This window comes from Rhamphochromis longiceps, linkage group LG18 (genome assembly GCF_057381845.1).
Source record: "Rhamphochromis longiceps isolate RC_006_pf linkage group LG18, R_longiceps_female_GT1.1, whole genome shotgun sequence".
Lineage (NCBI taxonomy): Eukaryota > Metazoa > Chordata > Actinopteri > Cichliformes > Cichlidae > Rhamphochromis > Rhamphochromis longiceps.
The window spans coordinates 24,803,088-24,825,807 of record NC_140574.1 but is presented as its reverse complement, the minus strand read 5'-3'; the positions used below and the strand labels follow the sequence as shown (position 1 = coordinate 24,825,807).

Genomic DNA, 22,720 nt, shown 5'->3' with positions numbered 1-22,720 from the left:
CACATTTAACATTGTACAGAGAGAGCTTTCCACATCATCTTCTACGCAGTAGTGAGCAAAACAAAAAACAAACAAAAAAAGAGGATGAAGGGAAAACTGTTTCTAAAGTCTTTTTAAACATTTTTCCAAGCTTAATTTAGAGCATGTCCAGCTTATAATGCAATCTGTCCCAAACCACTTAAGACTCTAAGTCCTGGCAGTGTTTCAGATGAACTTATGGTCTCACGGCGAGGGCCACATCCCAGAGTGCACTGCTAACTGCTACTGAGTGGCGACCGATGGGAGCAAGTGAGGGTGGTGTCAAGGGAAAACACGAGGAAAAGTGCAGCAAAATGGGAGATGAAACAGGTACGAGAGAAAAAAAAACGACAGAAAAAAACTGAGAAAGGGAGACTGTAGGGGGAGGTGAGAGGAGGGTCGGATGGGGGGAACGAGGGTCATGGTTTTAAGCGCAGGGAATGCTCTCTCTGAGGTAGCAGTGTGGAACCACCCAGGGCCTCATAATAGTTAAATCATATCAATTAACCATGGGACATGAGGGGATTAGGGGTTAATCTCTCCCATGAGAGAGTGGCAGTAAATTAGAAAGGAAAGAAAGGGGAGGAAAAGAAGAGATCATAAATTGACTTGTTAAACAGGAAACGGCTGGCACGATAATTTAGTAAGCATGAAAAACCCTGTTTCACATAAATAAAAGGAACTGCCTGTGGAGGACTTCTTCTTCGCTTATATTATCAATTACGATGTGACAAATACACTTAAAGAAAATGAGCAGTGCAGCGCTACATTAGCATTTCATTACCAGCACTGAAGGGAGCAGAAGTGGCATTTAGGGATTAAAAATCAACACAAAACAGGAGATAATCCTGCGGCTCGGACACACCCGCCTGGGAACTGGGGACTTACGCTATTTTCATTTTGGATGAAGGCTTCCAAAGAGGTCCGGTATTTTACCACCTTCCCTCCAAAGCCTCATTGCCCCCTCTCGCATTCAGATTTAGAAATTTCACATTGATTGAAAATGAAATCATATGCATGGAGAGATAGTCTGTGGAGGGATCTATATTTGGTGGGATTGGAGGTCTGAGCTTTTTGGGGGGGTTTGAGGAAGAAGAGAGGAGCCCCTCTTTCTTTGGTGTAAATGCAAAAATGGCTGAAGTGGGTAATGGAGCCGTGAGGTAAGAGGATTAAGATTGGCATTGAGTCAGGACTGATAGGGAAGTATGGGCTGATTGGAGGACGAAAGGATGATTGGAAAAGAAAGGAAAAGGGGAAAGAAGGGAGCTGAAAGAAGGGAAAGTAGAAATGGACAGAAGTGGGCAATTTGGAGTGAAAAGATGTGAAATGGAGGATGGAGAAACTCTTCTTGTCATCCGCTCTCTTTCACAGCCCAAAGACTTGCTTCAGTTTCATACGTGATCATATGAGATCTATGTGTGCCCCGACAGGGAGCAGCAGGATAATGCAAAACCGGATACCTGAACTGGCTTTGGAGACAACCAGGGGCCGAAAGTAGCTCTGCGGCCAAGTGACGAGCTTGGATCTAGCAGGAAGGCATGTGGAGACCGGCACGTTTCAGAGTGGAGCTGCAGGATAGCTTTTATAGACGTCAAATTACTTGTCAGCAAGAAAACAGTGTGTCCATGCTGCTGGGTCTTCTTCCTCTTTTCTCCTAGCATCCAAAGGAGTTCCGCAGGGCTCCATATTAGGGCCATTGCTATTTTCTCTTTACATAAACAACCTTTGTGAGAATTTGTCAAATGCAGCATTTCATCTTTATGCAGATGATACAATTATTTATTGTTCATCTCCGTCAGTAGCACAAACCCTGCAATTTCTGCAGTCTGCTTGTGATGTAGTTCAGTCCCATTTAATTCAACTTAAGTTAGTGTTAAATCCAGAGAAATCAAAGTTTATGTTATTCTCAAATGGCAAAGAGTTGTTAGCTACGTCTCCTAAGATTAAAACAATTCAAGGAACTGAAATTGAAATGGTCACATCTTACAAGTATCTAGGGATCATTATAGATCAGAATTTGTCATTTAAAACTCACATTTAAAGGCTTGTGTCGAAGTTAAAACTAAAACTAAGTTACCTTTTTAGAAATCAATCCTGTTTCTCCCTCCAAGTGAGAAAACACTTAATTCATGCAACTTTTTTACCTTTATTGGATTATGGTGACCTGCTTTTTATGAATGCACCTGCCCACTGCCTGAAGAGGTTGGATACTGTGTACCATTGTGCTTTACGTTTTATTACTGGCTATGGAAATCGTGTACATCATTGTTCTTTGTATGCTGCTGCTAAATGTCCATCTTTCATATTCGCAGACTCTCCCATTGGTTGATCTTTATCTATAAATTTCTCCTTGGGCTGGTTCCATCTTATTTATGTGTTTATATGTGTAAAAACCACAACCAATACAGCCTTCGTTCTCACAATATCATACAATTGATTGTCCCAAAAATCAGAACAGAATTGGGGGAAAAGGCTTTTAAATACGCTGCCCCTGCTTCCTGGAATAATCTGCAGAAGGAACTGAAACTATCAGAATTGTTACTTTGGGAGAGTTTAAGTCTGTCTTAAAGGAATGAGAGAATAGCTCTTTTACTCAGTGTGATTGTTTTTAATGCACTCTTCATTTGATCTGTTATTGTATATTTTTCACATGTTGGTATGGGATATTGTATTTGTTTTAAATGTTATATACTCATGTGGTATGTGTATTTTGACTTTTGTTGCCATGATGCCATGTCTCTCTTGGAAATGAGATTTTTAATCTCAATGAGATTTTTTTTTACTGGATAAATAAAGGACTAATAATAATAATAAAAATGAGTGTGAAGTCCAAGTTAGAAGTCCAAGTTATCTCCTTGTGCAGTAAGGTTAGACATGCACAATTTGACCTGTCTCGACAAACGGGGCATTCAGCCAGTTCCCATGCAGCCTTATGAAAACGTGACAAAATGTCAGTGTTTGTGTGGAAGAGAAGAGTAGACGTTTGGACACATTTTGCATTTGACATCAAGGAAAATTGGCACTTTGCAAACTGTGTGGAGCAACTCTCACTGGTAAAAACATGTCAAACTTTTACATTTTACATTTTAGTTATCTAAATCAACTTTAGATTTAGTCTGCTTTCATCTAAAACTAAAAGAATGCAAATGCTGTCAGAATTAGCACTGATTATAATGACTACATGAGGAAACACGAGCTTGGTGTTGTCAGTTAATGTTTTTGGGGCTTTTGTTTTGCCTTTATTTGACAAAACAGTGAAAACCAGACAGGAGAGCAGGGAAAGAGAGTGAGGGAAGACTCAAACCTGGGCTGTCACATTGTGCCTTTATAGCATTGTGTTGCCAGATTACATTTGCTCAACCAGGGGAGCTAAACATGAAGCCAGTACTGTCAAAATGTAAAAACAAAATGACAGAGTCATTGCAAGTTTTACATTTTCATTTCTGCACAGATTAAACAAACGCCACATTGCATCTTGTGCTGGAAAGTAGAATTCAGCCTTATTAAGCTACAACAGCCAGGTTGTTCTCCCTGTTTCAAGTCTTTATACTAGGCTAAGGTAACATCTCCAGGCTCTAGATTCACAGGAGAGTGGCAGTTTTGTCTATCATCTAATTCTTGCCAATAACTTGAATGACAGCAAAAGGCTCAGAAAATGTGTGCCAACAGACCAAAAACTGCATCGAAACTTGTGCACCAGAAAGTAGCTAAAGGTGAAGTTTACAAACTTCTTCTCCATCTGCCTTTGTAAACCAAGTTGGAGCTGAACAACCAGTCATCCAGTGCGGCCAAAGACCCTCATCTAAATGTTCCCCTGACCAATAGGTCTTCCCTTTAGCCAATTAGCTGCCATCGCAGGATCAGACTCAGCTCTTATTTGCCAGCCAAAGAGGCTCAGCTGCTCGACCCCCGGCAGTAGCCTAATGGAGCCACGTTGCCTCCTCGCACCCTTCCCCGCCTCAGTCACCCCATCCCAAGTCTTAATTCATACACTTTGAAGTATCTTGGTCTGTGGTGAGGAGCCACTCAATCAATTACGAATGAAATAATCTCCTTATGATATTTCGAGGTTTCCTCAAGTAGAGGAAGGGGGCGACGCAAGAAAAGATTATGGAAGCCAAATCAGTCTCTCAGCTGCGTCTAAAGTGACAGGGGGAGAATCAGCTGAGAGGATGGTGAGAAATTAAATAAGAAAAAAAAAGATTATGTATAAGTGTGTCACCTCCAAACACTGCTGTGAAATCTCTAACCTGATCCATGAAGAGTGGAGGAGCGAGAACGGATTATTGCAAGCTGTGTTTAAAAAAAAAAAAAAAAGGGGGGGGGGGGGGTATGATTGCTTTAAATGCTTTTTACTCACCACTGAGAGAACAGTGGGTGTGACAGAAACTGGGAAAAACAAGCACAGACAAAGGGCGATAACGTGAGGGGAGTTTCATCTTATTGAAAATCAGACTTTATCTGATAAACACAAACATACTCCATTTATAGATCCTCTAGGAAAGGTGTAGGCCCACAGATGTAATATATGCTTTATGGGAAAACCCAAGGGGAGTTTGAAATGGATGAATTTTGGAAAATAGGAAGCAACATTACATGCAGCACATCTGGAAGTTCAATAGCTTAGGTATGACCGCAGCAGCATTTGAAAAATGAAGCCAAGAGCTTTTGGTGAGTCTGTTCCTCGACACTCTCCTGTCACAGCTGCCAACTTAAAAGCAGAAACCGGCATATTTACAGTTGTTCTCTCTATAGCTAATATTTCTATTCATGAGTTTTAACAATTACCTATTTAAAATTTATGAAGCATATCTAGACAATCTCTTATGTGCACTTGGTGCTTGGAGTCACACTATTTTAAATTATTTGCACATTTAAAATAGTCCTGTACACATAACCTACATGCCACCTTTAAAGGTATGCAGCAATTTCAAGCATAAACAAAGCATCATGAACCAGCATGCATAATTTCACACTGTCCTCAGAAGCAAAATGTAAAGAAATGAAGGGTGGGTCAAGACTTGCACAGTAAAAAAGTTGCATGAAATCAAATGAGCAGAGATTTGCAGCTAATGGAAATTTAAGACGGAAGTGAGAAAGAGTCACTACCAGATTATTGGTGTGGGAACATAAAAATGTCATCCGTTAACTGATGTAGGTTGCAGATGTTCAGTTAACTTGAGGGATGATGATTTATCATTTCCTCTGGGATTAATAAAGCATCCTGATTCTGATTTTGTAGCGAGTTGGTATAGATCTGTTTCTCACATATCACCTGGCTTTGTGGTTCTGGCAAATTCTCAAGCATCTGAAACATAACAAGACCTCTCCTCCCTTTCCTCCAACCTCCTTCATCCGCTCTCACACCCGCATCAGTGTTGCTCACACATCTTGCCTCAAGCCCTCTTGATTTTCTCCATGGCTGACTGTTGTTTCTGCTAATGCAAGCTCAGCCATCAGCACACATTGATCGCTCTCCTTCATCCTCAGCGTCCCCTCCGCTATACCTGACTATGGCGACTAATTCCCCCATTCTCACCCTTCTTCATCCCAGATTGAGAGGGTCGGAGGAAAAATCAATAACGGTGCCAAGTGGGACGGGGTCAGAGGTCAAAGAGGTCCTTGACAACTGTGTCAGGGGAAGGAAGCAGTGAGAGAGAAAGAGAGAGAGAGAGAAAATATCTGTACGTGTGTGAGTGTGTGTTACATAAGGAGTGGTCAAGAGAAACAGAGTGACCAAAGCCCTCGTGGGCGCAAATGTCAGGCTTGTCAAAGATTAAATTTATGACCATTGATTGAAGCTGTGCACGTGTGTGCACGTGTGTGTATGTGTGTGCAATTGGATGGTGATGAATGTGTGTTTTTTTGATCGTGGTGGAATCTGACAGGGGTGAGGAGTCATCATATAAAGCTCATTATAGCCAATGAAACAAATGAATCCCATGAGAGGTCCCACTGAAGCACCTGTCAGTCACATGTCCGTCTGTTCATCTGTCCATTTGTCCAGACAGCCTGAACTCAGTAGAAAAAACATATCTAATATAACTATATATAACATAACTAATGATGCAAATAATGTCACTGAGGTGTACCTTTCTTTAAAAGCTTATTCAAACGGCTGAGGATGTGCATGCAGACAGTGGACATTGCATTTGTATGTAACTGGATTCCTGAATCCACAAATGAGATGGAGAACTTACATCCCCGACCTCTGCATTCATGATCATCAGAGGGCCACCCCTCATTGAGAAAATAACCCTACGTCTCACTTAATTTATTATCACAGTAAACACTATATTGAAGAGTTTGTGGTCTTAATTGCTAGTTTAAAGCCTTATTTAATAGAACACCAAGTTATTTTACTAAATTGTGGTGTCATTTGGAGCTAATGAACTTACAAAGAGGCTATGATTTAAGGTGTTACTAAACCTTGTTACTAAAAACTCTGTGCACCATTCTGGGCACGCAGGTCCTGAGAGGTTAAATACACTAGCACAACAAACAACAAAGCCTTCAGACCACGATTCTGCTTGTCACAACTGTTTGACTGGACAGGTAAAAAAACCAAAAAAAAACCAAAAACAAAACACTATCAAATAAAAAGTATTATAAAAGCACACAAAACAAAACAGAAATAGAAAAAGAAACACAACAAAAGTGGAATAAAAGACAATGGAAAACAACGCAAACAGAAAAAATGCTGCAAAAATGCAAAAAACAAGCTAAGTGAGAAGCTAACAATAAATGGTTAATAGGATACATGTATCTACAGTATGAATCATGTGATTGAAACGCACATTACTTGCATCTATTTCTCCCTCACAAGCAGGTCAAAAACTAAAAGCCAATGTTTTACAAAAACAAACCATCTATGGGTTATTTTAAAGACTGGAACAAACAGGAGACACCCTGATGATTCTGCTAAATTCACATGTCATAAACTTTCTACACTTTTGTGATTGTATGGAATAAAGATTCAAATTTTTCCATCCGTTAAGAATGAAATTAAAATTTTGCAGTGTTTCTCTTTTTGTTTCCTATTAAAGAAATGCAGGAAATGCTTCCCAAGCTAATCTTTTGAACTGGCACCCATGTGAAGAAAAAAAACCACTTCATAATCTTCAGATATCCAGATGTGCTGTTAAAATGCATTCAAACTAAAGAAGACCCCACGTTATCAGAGCATATTGTTAATAAGTGCTTAGCTTAGGATGTCCTGCTGTTGCTTTATTTAATTCCACATCAGTCGTTGTTAACAGCAATCTTCCCAGCCACCCATAATCAGAGGCTTTCAACACCCAGGAATTAGCTCACATCTCTCCCAGGGGATTGTGTGTCTATATTATGTGAGAGGGTGTGACTTGATGACATCTATTTAACAATGACCGAAACAAGCTCCACGATACAGGTAATTATCCCTGTCGTACTTCACTTGTTACTGAGACGCAAATGATACAAAGTGTGACTCGTGTTGGATTTTCCCTTCTGGAGTGAAACTTTTGCTTGATGCTTACAAACAGATTTATGCAGGTGAGTGCTTTCTTCCGCAGACGCGCACCTCTACCGTACCTCCACGCTCTGCACGTGCAGGGCAAATGGGAAGCAAAGATGAAGCCTCGAAGAAATCCATTAGCAATTTAAATGGAAATGTAATGAGTCCATGGTGGCAGTGAATTAGCCTGCTGATCAATTGATCATGTCAAGGACAAATAGGTAAACAAACATATCCATTAGCCTCCTGCTCCACCTCCTCTCTCTGCTCCCTGCTGTGGAAGGGAGCTGGAGGATCACTGAGAAGAGTGACGATGGTGTGCGTCTGTGTGTTTGCACACGAGATGAGTAGAAGTAAGGGTGACGCAGCCAGTACCGCTTCAAGTGTGTTTTCATGGGGGAGGCTCCCTGAAAAAAAGTACAAGGTGATCCCTTGCAAACACATATACACAAATGTAAACACATAGACACTCACAATAGCATACCCCACTGTGACTGCCCAGCCCAGCTTGTTACACAGGCAGTTGGGCCCAGCAAGGTTCCTTTCAGAGGCAATGGAGAGAGCAGAGGAGGGGGAGGAAGAGGAGGGGGGGGGGGGGGGGGGGTGACAGGGCCTGTGAGACTCAAATAAGGGGCAAATAAGGAAGGAAGGAGGAAACAGGAGACGCTGCCAGAGGACAGAAGGCTGGAGCCAGATGTGCTGCCTCGTCTCACCCTAACCTGTCTGCGACTTTCTAAGAGCAAGAGATCACGTCTCTCAGAAAAGACGAAGACCAATCAAATGTTCCATTAGTGATGAACTTATTAGTCATGAACTTATTTATTGCTATGCTAAAAAAACTGCTAAATCTGACTGGGTGTCTGGAAAAAAAGAAGTAATTTTCTGCTCAGATATTTGAATTTGCCAAAATATTGATATTCCATAAATCACTTCAATCCACATCCCCCATCAGACTCAGCTGATTGTATCTCTAATCTATCTGTCTGTGACAACTCAATCAACGCAGCTAATTCACGTTAATAAAAACCCAATAATGTCCTTCTCTGTTTAAAAAAAAGAAGCATGAATACTCCCTGTTAGTCAAGACAAACAGGATGCTCTGTTACATGGAAAAAGCTCGTGTAAACCTACACTTTAAAAATGTGTTTGTATGGGAAATATGACTGAATCTCATCAAGGCCACGTGACATTACCGGGTTAGCGGTCTCAGGTGGCAGCTATAAGAGAGACTGCCCTTCTGCAACCTCTTGTGATCCTGTGAATAAATTAGTAAAATGTGGTCTGGTGTTGGGGCTAAACTTGTCTACCTGGAAACCCCGAAGAGCTATTAGCTCTTGGCTTAATGTTGAGAAAGAGTGCATTTTAACTAAAACCTTTTAAATATCCTGCATCTTAATTTGTGTCCTAAAGTGTAACCAAAAAGCTAAATTAGTAAGCATGCATGAGTTGTGACTGAAAGAGATATTATTACTGAATGATTTATCTGTGCATTTATTTTAAATAATCTGTTAAAAAATAAATTATAACAGTGCAGAATAGACTCAATAAGTGCTATAGCTAAATGCATGATAACTTGTATTTCATTTACTGCATTAGTAAATCACTTTAACAACCACAATTCAACCATAAATTGAATTCTGCTTTATACACATTTGTTATGTTTTATGTGCTTCACAATGATCGACACCTGATTCGTGTCATTTCTTGAATTTTTCAGGTGTAACACGTGCAATCGTCATGCTCAGTAAAGACAGCACTGGAGACAAAGGAGAGGGTGACAACTTGAACATTTCTATCAGGAGTTATTTCATGCAGACTGCCTGTTCAGCAGGCAGAAAAAAACAAAACACCGCCACCATCTCCACATCCAAAGCAGGATAGGACATTACCCTTAGCCTCGGAGGGCAAGGACACATAGAAAAGCATTGGGAAATTCACACATTCCTGCGTGTGCTTTATCTGTTTTGGTGACACTTACGATTACAACTAGGTAACAAGCGGAAAGTGCACTCTTGCTTTGCAATGTGAGCATTATGGATGCACATTCCTTGTGTCTAATTAGACAGCTCATTTGCACGTTACATGTATGCATCAAAGAAGGGAATTGTGTAAATATAGACTCTTATAATAGACGATCCACAAACGTGACAGGCAAGTGAACAAAAAAAATTAAAAAGTGCTGATGAGGGAACGGCAGGTTAATACGGGATGAAAAGAATGAAAAAAAAGAAGCGCCCGGCAAAAAGAAAGAGCTTTTTAAAGAAGACCATTTGTAAAACAAGGAGTTTAAAGCCAGATTATAGGCCAACAATGACACAATCCCTTATGTTCATTCCTGTAATACGCTGTGAAGAAGAGGATTTATACTTTATTGTGGTGGAATGCATCAAGGCTGCTTTCTGCCTCCTTCTGCGTCTGCCTGCCTCTTTGGGAACCATTTTCCTCCTCCTGAGGCCAGGTGTAATCCCTGCATGAAGGAAAGCAAGATGCCTTCAGCCAACTTATAATGGTTCAAGTATTACGAGCGATGCCACCGGAGGGAAAATTACTTCAATCCAGTCTAAAGCATTTTCTCTACACTGGCTGACTGCTTGCACAGAGCGATGTTTGGTTTGGGTGGCTGCTCACTGGATCTCTCCCTGATTTCTCTCCGTGTCTCCTGGTCTGAGATGGATTGCAATGGATTGTCTTAATTGTCTCTAATGACTAAATTGTCCCAACTATTTGCTTCATTAGCCGTATGCTAGCTCTATTAGGAAGGAATGAAGCCAAAGAGGAGAAGGTAATTGAGGGTGTTAATGAATGTAATATGAGTGCCATGCTGAATGTGCCTAAAAGTAAAAGAAGTGGGGAGACAAGCGGAGATGATTTTGACAACTTTGACAGAGTGGTGGGGCATTTTATTCTGAAAGGGTCTTGAATTAAATACATATTTAACGAGTAAATAGTTGAGATTTAGCTAAAAAAAAGGAAGATAGTTAAACAAATTTAACTAAGCAAAAATTCATTATTTTAACAGCAATTTGCTCCATAAAATGCTGCAGATATCTCGCTTCTCCCACCACCTGTCCCTCAGAGCTATGACTTAAACTCTGTGAGCACTCAGTCAGATAAATCCAGCTCCAGATTAAAGCTTGATTGTCCAAAGTGGAGCCGATACAGTGAGATTTTCTTTGGTAAAGACAGATGTTTGAGAGGAAGTGAAGGGATTCAGGCTGCACGAGAGGCTTTAGATAAGTCATAGCTGTACAGGTGGACACATTTCTTTTACTGCAAGAACAACCTGGGGCAAAGCAGGTGGTGTCATAAGGAGCCACACCTGAGAAAAACTGAGAATTAAAAATTGATCTTCTTTAGCCTGTAAAATAACAGGTGGCTAGTTAGAGAATATAACCCAAAGCAGAACAGCTGAAACAGGGGTAACACGATGGGCAGTGATTTAGAAACAATTTAAGAAGAACTGTTTTAAACATAAAATTGCAAAGAATTCTGGGTTTCTTTGGCACATGGAAATCATTAAACTATTCAGAAAGTGAGGCTGAAAACCAACACTGAATCACTGGGATATTTGCACCACTGCATTCAAAGCAACATGATTCTATGGAAATGTTCATGGATTTGCAAACTGCACCCAAAAAGACAAAAAGCAAGCAAGCAACAAACAAAAAAAAAAACAGCCAAAACGCTGCCATGTAATGAAAAAATATGAAAATCTAAGACTTCTCTGGGCGAAGTGGAAAATCATTATTTAGTCTAAAGAATTCAATCAGAAATTCCTTTTTGTAAATGTTAGATGCCATGTCCTCGAGGCTAAAGAGGAGAGGGACTGTCCAGCTTGTAATAACCCCCTGGTGGGGGTGAGGCTGACAGTGGGCACTAATGTACACAGCAGGACTGCTGAATAGTAATATTTATAATATGCAAAGGCTTTTTCACCAGAATGCGCTGCCATCCAGACATCTTTGCTTATTTCAGCAAGACAATACCAAACCACAGTATGCAGGCAGCTTCTCAGGAAACAAATAATACTAACCCATAAACACTGTTGGGACTCTTAAACTGCACAGTCAGCGGTGCTTGCATTAATGAATACACATTTAATGTTAAGTGTGAGCCGATGCTGCAGGTTTTAGCCTCAAAATCAAGCCACATATTAATCAGACTGACTGAAAGGCTTTTTTAGAACATCGCCCAACCCTGTTAAACAACGTTTTCTCATCTTTTGTTTACATTGATCAACACACTTTTATTTTCAGTCATGGCCAAATTGGACACAGCATTAACACATTTGTGCCCACGTCCACTTTGGTGTTATCTTCACTTGTCAGCATAAAGAGATCCTCGTGTTTTCTTGACAAATGCATCTCTTAAAATAACGTCCTGCTTAATGAACACACCAGCCTCCTTCATTTCGACTGCAAAACACGAGCTGGGGTCTTTAAGTGAGAGATGCGCTACAGTTTGGCAGCACTTAACACTTGAAGCTTACCCGCAGGTGAGAGCTTGTCAGTATGACTTACCTCTTCCTGAAAACTTCTACCTCCTCCGTGTGATCTCCTGTTCAACCCGAGAGCGCGTGAGATTTTTCTCTCTCTCTCTCTCCAACATCTCTTGTTTTCTCTCTTTTTTTCTCCCCCTCTCCCATTCTCTGCCACTCTCCAGTTTCTTCCTCTCTTTCTTTTCAACACATAGGTGGATTAAGGCAGAGGGGCTTTTGTTTAGATAAAGCAAAGGATTAGGGAGAGATTTGCCCCCATAAAGTTGTGGGCTTGATGGGCCTTTTATCCCTGCATGTCCCTAAAGCTGTGTTGCCTCTGGATTAGGACTATACAATGGGGCCCCTTGTGCAGAGGGATCCGAGCCAGAGAGAGACAGAGAGAGGGAGAGAGCAGAGAAGGCAAGGAAAATAAACGAGACAGAGGGATTGAGACAAGGGAGGAAAAGAGGGCAATAAGAAAGAGAGATGGGGATGGACAGAGGAAAAAAGAGGGGGAATTATCCAGCTTTTAGAGGAAACTGACAGGTTGAAAACTTTTAGAGGAGGGATTTGCCGAGGAGATCCTGAGATCTTGTCACAAATAAAAGGGATTTCAGGAGGATTCAGAGGTGTGGTGCTGACAATAAACCGCAAAATTGTTGCTGTCTCTTTAAATTCATATATCAATTTTTAAAAAAAGATTTATATATATATATATGGAAAGCAGCTCTTACTGTGGAAGTGCTCCTATAATATTGTGTGTAAGAGGTGGCTCCTCCTGGCAAATTGCTTTGTTATTCTTGTCAAAAAAAAGGTCTCCCGCAAGAAGTCGGTTTTAAACTACACATCAAAATGATTAATTGCTCTGGGATGAACAGATGCTGAAATACCCTTGAATGGTGCAGGAGAGGCTGAGGCTTGCTGGATTGCACACCTAATGTATTCATGAAGTTGCAGAAACATCATTAAGAGTATTAATTAGCTGGCAGAAGTGAGCGCATTAAAGATAGTTTTGTTCTTTGTCAAATAAAAAGCTTGATTTGTTAGTTATGCAAATAGGCTAAATATTATGTGATAAAGGTGGAGGGTAAAACCCGAAAAGAAAATCAATAACTCATCCTGAGCCCTCCTGAGTTTTCTTTCGTTTTTTTTCTCCATATAAAAGGAACATTTTCAAATTTGGCGTTGCTCATCGTGTGGAGGTCATTGTTCGCCCACCTCGCTTTCAGCGGTGCATGGCTGGATGCAGGGGTAAGGGGAGCTGTTTTATGGCGTTTAAGCCCCTCAGATGCGCTGGACAGCTCTAGCCGCTCTAAGGAGCTTTAGGTGGAGAGGCGCTGAGAAGAAACTCTTTCTCGCTTTAATTGCTTTAGAGACGGTCCTCACAAAGAGACAGTGGCCAGATTTACCTCCCGTTTAAGTTCTTATTTCCATTGGTTCACAAGTTAATCCTCTTTCTTTCTCAGACCTCGGAGAAAACCGGAGTGATAGGAGCCTACCAAGGAGACACAACCAGAGAGGCACACGAGTATTTATTTTTTATTTATTATTTTTTTCAGGCGAGGGGAAAGAAAAAAAAAAGACTTTGAAGAACACATGAAAAGGTTTTAGGTTGTTATAAAAAAGACTGAAAAAGAAAGATGACATAATAATAATAATAATAACAATAATAATAATAATAATAATAATATAATTTTATTATTTGACAGCCTTACAATTATTAATTTTATAACTTCTGAAACATACCACTATTTCTTTATTGTTAGGCTTTGTTTATACACATCTAACGCCATTTTTGCTTTCAAATAAATAAATAAAAATACGTGTGGACCCTCACCTTTACCCTCTCTCTCTCTCTCTCTCTCTCTCTCTCTCTCTCTCTCTCTCTCTCTCTCACACACACACACACACACACACACACACACACACACACACACACACACACACACACACACACACACACACACACACACGTTTAACTTTCAGATGACCCACGCAAACTTTTTCTGATACAGGCGCGCACACCGCTGGTTGCTCCTGTGAGTGACGCGCTCAGAGGCAGATGTGTTTTCTACGTGCCAGCACGCGTTAACATTAATATTCTTTATTCCGTGAAATCTTTTGTCTACCGTTCAGATTTGTTAGAGTGAAAAACATGGTCAGAGATTATTTTTTTTAAAAAGGAAGAAATAAAAGCGTTATAGGCCAAGCACTTTCCCAAAGAATCTCCCAACAAAATATGCAAGCTTTACATTAAAAGGATACTTTGCGCTGCCCTTAATTCGCTACCTAAACGGTTTTGCTCCGGGAGAAGAAATCTTCTCTGAAAACCCTTCAAGAAGAGAAGGGCATTATTGCCCTAATCCTCTTACCCGCAGTCATTTTAAGACAGGGGTTTTTGGAGGCTGAGATGGCGTCTTGTCTTTCCTATCCCATCCCAAATCCTTCCAGGCCGGGAGAGAGGCTAAAGGCAGCACCCTGGCATCTATTAGCCATCTCTCTAAAGTCTCTCTCTCCTCCACGGCATGGAGAAAAAGCCGAAAAGCAAACAAACTATGGGTCGGATGCTTGTGCTCTCTAAAACTAACGAAAGACAATCGGATTCGTGAACGAAGTGCAGACAATCTGTCTGAAGACAGATTTGAGGAAAAAAAAAAAAAAACTAAATATATTTCTTTTTTTCTCCATAGTTGTGTTTTCTGTATGCCTTATCGTGGGAGAATAGCTTTACTCACCGATTCAAGGTTTAAGCTTAATAAAATAAAAATAAAAAATAAAAAATAATTACTGTGTTAAATTACACCTCATATATTCGCATAGTAATGTAATTCATACCACTCCATCACGATAGTAAAACAACATAGCCTACATTCCCGTAAAGTATCCAATATAAACCTTCACTTGTCACGTTTCAGGTTTGTTTATCAACTCCAGAATAAGAAGGGAAAAAATGTGTCCACAGTCACGGGTGGATTTCAGCGGGCGTAATGTGCTTAAATTGATCATATTTGAAAAATAACTCCAGACGTCAGTGCACCGACACGCCACTAGACCCTCAGCTGTGTCGCTCCCTTAACTGGCAGCACCGAGAGCCAATAGAAAGCTCGTACGACCCCAGCGAGGCTCTACTTAAAATCCCAGCTCGGGGATCTCGCGCTCCAGCAGATGGCGGCTTCCCACTTGTGCGCGAGACGCAGAGAGAGAGAGAGAGATAGAGAGCAAGAGGAGCGCGAGCGGACGGGCTTTGAGCGAAGCAGCACTCGGAGAGGACTTTTTCCATTGAGCTGACTTGTCATCTCACTGGCGGACAAAAAGGACGGTAAAGAGGGCAAAAACACACCCGACAGAGCCGCTAAAAGATCCGAAAAGAAGAGGAAGAGGAAACGAAGGAGCTTGGGTTCTTTCTGTTTGTGGAGGAGGTGACAACGAAGAAAACTACCGGCGCAGGAGGTAAAAAACAAACAAACCTTAAAACAGAAAAAAGTCTTTAACTTTCTCTTATTTATCTAGTCGTGTCTGTCTGTTTAGCTGTGTGTATATATATGAAGAAAAACGGCAGACTCCTACAGAGCAGCAGCGAGTCATATGAAGTTTATAATGTTTGTAAAGTTTGTATGAAACGAACTGCAGGTTATTAGATGCTGTTGTGCTATTAGCTATTTGCAAATTGCATGTTTATTTTTGCACTTGATGAAAATGAAAGCAGAGCTTTGGGTGATTTTTTTAAATTTTGTTTTAGTTATTTATTTTTTGTAATCGTCTGAATGCGAACGAAAATACACCCCATACTATTCACATAAGAAAACAATTAACAGGATAACGTAGAAAAAAATATGCGTACATATTTATTTGTGCGCAAAATTAATATAACCTCAAAATTAAAGGCCTCCTGATTTTTTGACAGCGTCTCACTTATTGTCTTCTTTTACTTTTATGAACTCCACTGTAATTTTTCAAAAACAGTTTCTTAAAAAAACAAAATAACAAAAGTTTCATTTCAGTGTGATTAAAATGGCTTAAAATGTTAATTAAATGCTGACAATTAAATATATATAGACAGTGAAACACCTAAATTTAAATCTGGTCTGAACGTAACAAATATCATTCATAACAGCAGCTCCGGGAAAAATTACAGATGTTCCTCGCCCTCTGACAGTTTTACACTAGTGACACAGCAAAGAGCAGATTGTCAGGTCGACTCAGTCCCCGGAGGGCTGTTAGCAAATAACATTTTTCCTAATTTAGTCGGATCAAAGAGTTGCACTGTACATGCCAATTTACATAATGACGGTTTCATTATTGAAGCACTGAGCAGGGCAGCCAGGAGGGCCCAGCGCCTGGAGCAACGAGAGACTTATGAATGACAATAACACCGCGGACACGGCTCACAGCGACGGGCTATTGTGCAGAATCTGATAGGGACAGGAGATACAGGCTACAACTAGTATTTTAAAGCTGGAAACAACGGGAAGTCGGGTATAAAGTAAAAGTTTACCTGCCCACTAAACACGGGAAAAGCATGCAGACGAGCTCACGCTACGCTTATTTGCAGCTTTGGTGGATTAAAACCAATGACAGATGGGTTTTATTCTATCTCTGCAGGCATGCAGGTTAAAACAAATACAAACATGTACTTTCTGCTCTCACTCCGCTGGATGGTGATTCTTTTTTTATTTATTTATTTTCTTAAATCTTTTGCGACTAGAGGCTTAATTTAATTTAATTTCAGAAGATGTAATGCAGAAAAAGGTAGCTGAGGAGAACCGAAGTCTGCCTGAACGCGCTCGCATGCACGCACGCGCACACGAGGGAGCTCCGCCGCAGAGCTAAGCGCTGGGTCCCACTGTACGTCCGTCCATGTCAGCGGTGATGATAAATGGAGGGCCTCGCAGTCGAAACCTATTTGCACTTCCATTAGACGGGGAGCCAAATGGGGATCAACATGCATATTTTTACCCGCGGAGCAGCCATACATCTCAGCCAAAACGTTGCCCCGGGGCGATGGGATAAGAGGCCGCCAGAGAAGGGAAGGGGAGGTGTGTGTGTGTGTGTGTGAAGGGGAGGGAGGGGGTACCCATTCAACTCAAATACTTGGGGGAGTAAAGTAAATGTTTAGCGAAGCACCTTCTGTCCCCGCGAATTAAACTATTCCCCACTGCCCTCTGATCACATTCATCAGCCGCCGGAGCCACTTAATAGGCTGGGAACGGGCACTGCGGGCGTCGCGCGCACACGCCAGAGCACGCACGCACGCACACGGCACTAAAAAGCCAAGAGAGGAACAGAAAGAAACGCCTTTTACAACGACGGCAACCCGTGTGTGCTAAAACTGGCTCAACATCCTAAATGGTTTACATGTTATTATCAATAATAATAATAATAATAATGAGGAGACACAGAAGTTACCTAACTGAAATGAATCACATGTTTATCATAGTCGCAATCAAATTAACAACAAAGTCATAAATTACTGTTATCCATCACAGCATTGAACAATTTAAACTCTTCACACTAACATGTACTGAGTTACTGGCCCCTTAGTATTACTGCATATTCTGATTTGTTACACGAAGAAGTCAAATTCATCTAGTTAAACAAAGCAGTTAAGAAATTAAATCACGCCCTTAAAGTTTTAATTGATGATATTATTTGAGTTCTCCGTTTAAGCGCAAGAACTTACAGCCACTTACAAAGCTGTCATCCAGCAGGAAGATTTATATCTTCTCCCTGTGGTCCCTCTGTTATAGTTATAATAACTGTTTGGGCCTCGGAGATAGCCCCTTCTGTCAGCCTCCTTGGTGCTAATACATATCTAATCGTGTCCTCAAGCGGTCTCATCTATGAAAATCTCGGTCGTGAAGGAGAACTACAAAATAGAGTTTTTGGAAATTGCTGCCTGGTGGACGATTTCCCTTCGATGAGTTTCCTGCCTTTAAAGCTGCAAGTGTTCAGGCCTGTAAGACTTATTATTAATAGCAGAAGACTACCAGCAAATGACTACCTTTGCTGTTAAATATGGGGACAAAAAAGAAAAATATAGCCTTGAAAATTAACATCACTTGACCGGATTATTCATGACTTAATACTACTACTACTAATTATAATCCTGCTATCTGGCTGCACCTTTTACCACCGACACTCTTAACAATCAGCTTGTATCATGTCCTAACACATTTCATGAGCGCGTTGATCTGTCAAAGCAACGTTTTCAGTGGGGATTTAGGTTCTCTTGAACACACAAACGCCGGGAATAAATTCATGAATAAGGCATCCGTCACGGTTCATTATGGCGAAGAGTGATAATTACCCCAATTAAAAGTCTTTTGTATAATTAATGGATTGAATAGAGCGGTAATTGGATGTTAATGGATAACACTTTAGTCTGACTGAAAACATTAAAATCTATTGGCCCCTGAGTGCGTGGGCCTACTGTCACTTACTAATAAATACGCTGTGTGTGTGTGTCACAGTTCATCTGAACTGGATGTCTCCAAACCATTTGTTCTTCTAATAAAAAAAAGGTTTTAGATCACGTGTTCAACAATGTTGCCTGCCAATCAGCAGTCACGCGCCCTCCCCTAACGCCAGATGCCCATCCTTCTCTTCCCTTCCGCAGGTAGCGACCTCTCACCATGCAGCACTACGGGGTGAACGGCTACTCTCTGCACGCCATGAACTCCCTCAGCGCCATGTACAACCTGCACCAGCAGGCCGCACAACAGGCGCAGCACGCGCCCGACTACCGGCCGTCCGTGCACGCGCTTACGTTGGCTGAGAGACTAGCTGGTAATTGAATGCACGCTCACACACACAAGCAGGAGACAGTGTTTATAGAAACGAGCTTGAATTTGTTTGTTTGTTTTTTGTAAAAAGAAAAAAAAGTATACATAGAGCCAAAATTCGCGTCTGTGATTGTTCTAGAATATTTTTAATTAGGTGTTAATATTCGCTTTCACGATTAATCATCTTACACCGTGAAGGGATATAGCTGGGATCAGACTAAATAAACAAGTGAAATATGTGCTGTGGTAGGCCACAAAGACATTTAGTGACGTATTAGACTTTTTTTTATTATTATTTTTTACAATTAGCCATCACAAAAATCTTTTTTTCCTTTTTGGAAAAGCAAAAGAAGAGAGTGGATAATATTAAAACGTGTCTAAGCCCTCAAGCTTTTTTTTAAGCAATAAGTAAATTAATTAAATTAACAAATAAGCTGCCCCAAGTATGAAAGTGCCACACAAACCCACCCTGTTCAGTGAAATAAAACTTGCCGTGTGTTTTCTCTTCCAACGGCTGCACATTTCAAGACATCATCCTGGAGGCTCGCTACGGCTCTCAGCACCGCAAACAGCGCCGGAGCCGCACGGCCTTCACTGCGCAGCAGCTGGAAGCGCTGGAGAAGACTTTCCAGAAGACCCATTACCCGGATGTGGTGATGAGGGAGCGACTTGCCATGTGCACCAATTTGCCCGAGGCCCGCGTGCAGGTAGGCACGTCCGAAGAAGAAGAATAAAAATATAATATAAAAATATATTATTTTATATTAGTGTTGGGTTTATGACGTTAGAGATAGAGATTTTATAAAAGATGGGAGACAGTTTTAAGTAAAACAAACAAAACTTCTGTCTTCATTTCACAAAAACACAGCTTGAAACACTTCAATAAAAACGTGATTAGCAGTGATAAAAACAGTATCTAAACGATATTTATAAGCAGTGCTATGGCTTTTGTAGATTGTGAAGTTTTGCATTATCATCCACAAAAGATTGTTCATCTGAACAACCTAAAAAAAACAACCTAAAAAAAGTTGTAAAAAAACTGCCAGCTAATAAGTATAACATTTTTGAAGCTTGATTGTGAATTTAAAGCGTGGGCACTTGAGCATATTATATTTTATTTTTTGATTTAAACCCCCCCCCCCCCCCCCCCACCCCCCACCCCCCAACAAGATCAAAATTAAGAACACAACAAATTAATAAAAACAAAAAACTTCTGGAACATAGAGGATCACTTATCGCAATGCACTAAAGTCTCTACCCCAGTTTCCTATTAACGGTCTATAATAATCTTTATCCTCCAGGTTTGGTTCAAAAACCGCAGAGCAAAGTTTCGTAAGAAGCAGCGCAGCCTCCAGAAGGAGCAGCTTCAGAAGCAGAAGGAGGTGTCCGGGGAAGGAGGAAGCGAGAAGGAGGACATGCCTCCCTCCACCACTATCCTTTCTGATACCCAGCTTCCACCTTCATCCTCCTCCTCCTCCTCCTCCCCGGAGACAGAGGGTCCTGTGGTTCGTCCTGTTCCGCTGGACATGGAGCTGAACGTCACGTCAGCAGAACATTCAGGCAGCGAGTCGGCAACAGAGGATAATGCCACCGATAAGGAGGACGAGAGCAAATCCCAGAAAGAGGAAATGAAGTGTGAAAGGGCGGTGACACCTGGGGACGACTCTCCAGCTTGTAAAAGACTCAGCCCTAAACCAGGTAAGAATACTAAGTACAAGTCCTTTTATCCTTGGCAAACTTAATGCATTAAATCAGCTGATTACTAAAGCATATATATAAAACTTTCTTAACCCTCCTTGTCCCTGTACAGATTCCCCCCTGGTCTCTCCGTCAGTGACACCTTCGTCCTCCAGCAGCAGCCTGGCCAGCACCGGTCCTCTCTCTCAGAGCCACTCTTACTCTTCGTCCCCCCTCAGTCTGTTTCGTCTGCAGGAGCAGTTCCGCCAGCACATGGCCGCCACCAACAACCTGGTGCACTACCCCGCTTTTGACCTCGCTGCCCCGTCTTCACTTCCCTACCTGGGAATGAATGTTAACATGCCCCCTGCGCCACTGGGCTCTCTGCCCTGCCAGTCCTACTATCAGTCCCTGTCCCATCACGCACAGCAGGTGTGGAACAGCCCGCTGCTGCAGGCATCAACTGCAGGCGGCCTCACCAGCCACAACAGCAAGACCACCAGCATTGAGAACCTGCGTCTGAGGGCCAAGCAGCACGCCGCCTCGCTGGGACTGGACACAATGTCTAACTGAGAATCAGAAGGGGTGAAAGATGGCGTAAACTAGGCCAGAGCCTGCACATTACCATACCCTACTGCGTGTCCGTGTGGCTGTGATAGCTCTTTAGGAAGCATACAAGGACTCCTCCAGCAGATGGGCACAGAACATACAGAGATGTTCGTAAATAAAACACGCCAAAATGCTTTGGACCTACAGATCTCCATTTAACATCTCTTCAAAACGCACCACATGTCGACCACCTGCTCGACTTCTCATAGCTTCTGTTGCAGCTCAGCGTATCGTTGGAAAAGAGAAAACCCCCAAGATAATGGACAGCACTGCTGTAAGATGCAACACTCCATAAAATGAAAATACTTCCAACAGTCATGCAATGCTGGACCTTCCTAAATAAATGAAAAAGAATCATGAAAAATGGTGTGAACGGCTGGACGCGCTCACTTAAACAAAGCAAAACAAGAAAAATAACAATGCAAATAATGTTTACAAGAACAATGTGAATAAATGAGGCACTTTGGAAGGAATCACTCGTGCAGCAAAGAGACATTTCAGTGAAGCCGTGTGGTTATGTACATACCACGTAAAACACAACAGCACATAAATAAAAATAAACCCGAGTCATGTTGTCCTCAACACCATAATTATAAGTGACTAATTCACTAGTTTAATAGCCACTAATATGCCACTTTGTACAGAGGCTGGCTTGATAATGAGCAAATGATTTCAGTGACTAAATTCTCAGAGGTTTTAATTACATTTTGCCCTGGGCTGAGGGAGCTGGGGCGAGCGCAATTACAAACACGCGTAACACTTAATGCAGCATTTTTAGATTCAAAGAGTCCGTATGCCAAAACTGTTGACTGAGGCAGACGCACGACTTTGCAATGACTTGTTCATCTTCTGTGAATACAGAACGATGGTAAACATATTAGGACTCGGTTAAAGATCGTCTTGACTTGTATTATTCCCGCCTTAATAGTCTCTCGAGGAAACATGCAGCTTTTCATTGAAAGCCACACCGTCAGCACTTGATGAGAATCACACACGTCTCTGATGTTTTCCGTTAATGTGTTTTGGAAGATAATGTCTTCAAATAAAAAAAAAAGCACATTATTTTAATATGTAAAATACAAAAAAAGTCTATCTATTAATGTTTACTGGTAAAGTAATTGTAAAGTTCCTATTATGTTGTATAATTAATAATAATGGACTCTGTCTCAGATAAAATTCCTTGTCAGATTGTAAGATTGTATTTACTGAGCTCACCGACAGCCCTGTCCACCCCCTCCTGTCTTGGTTGTCATTTTAACACTCCTGGATTGAACTGATATTTAAAATTTTAAGTTTTTTTTCCTTCTTCGAGAATTAATTTAAAAGAAGAACCTGAGCACATTTAAATTTTCTGGAGAACTACCACCCTCCGTGTTTTTCAATCAATCCAGGTGTAAAAGCAAAAGAAGGAGAAGACATCTCAGTGAATAATTGACCTGAGTCCTCTGTGTTCTGCTGTCTCAACTCTATTTGAGTTCTGTTGTTGTTTCTAATGCTGTTCCCCGACTGTTTCTGTCAAACTACTTGGTCCGGTGCTAAATAGATATGTAAAGGTGGAGGAGAGCGACCGGACCATCAGCAGTGTTGTTTTCTTTGCTCCTCTCAATAATGTAGACTTGAACTTGTGTTGTTGTAAAATAACTTCAAATAAAAACATTGCCTGAA

General features: G+C 41.2%; 1 protein-coding gene across 1 annotated transcript; it reads left to right on the top strand.

Moving 5' to 3' along the window:
* Positions 1-15,136: 15,136 nt before the first annotated feature.
* On the top strand, positions 15,137-22,720 carry dmbx1a (diencephalon/mesencephalon homeobox 1a). The gene is made up of 5 exons (XM_085390088.1): positions 15,137-15,437; positions 18,604-18,773; positions 19,298-19,476; positions 20,071-20,467; positions 20,580-22,720. Exons 2-5 carry the CDS (start codon positions 18,620-18,622, stop codon positions 21,017-21,019), a joined length of 1,170 nt encoding a protein of 389 aa, XP_085246214.1. The 5' UTR covers positions 15,137-15,437; positions 18,604-18,619; the 3' UTR covers positions 21,020-22,720.

Bases quoted from the DNA above. Each gene is read 5' to 3' on its own strand.
- dmbx1a (XM_085390088.1), top strand. From the start codon at position 18,620: ATGCAGCACTACGGGGTGAACGGCTACTCTCTGCACGCCATGAACTCC. The intron at 19,477-20,070 runs GTAGGCACGTCC...TTTATCCTCCAG, and splicing joins TGCCCGAGGCCCGCGTGCAG to GTTTGGTTCAAAAACCGCAG. The intron at 20,468-20,579 runs GTAAGAATACTA...GTCCCTGTACAG, and splicing joins AAGACTCAGCCCTAAACCAG to ATTCCCCCCTGGTCTCTCCG.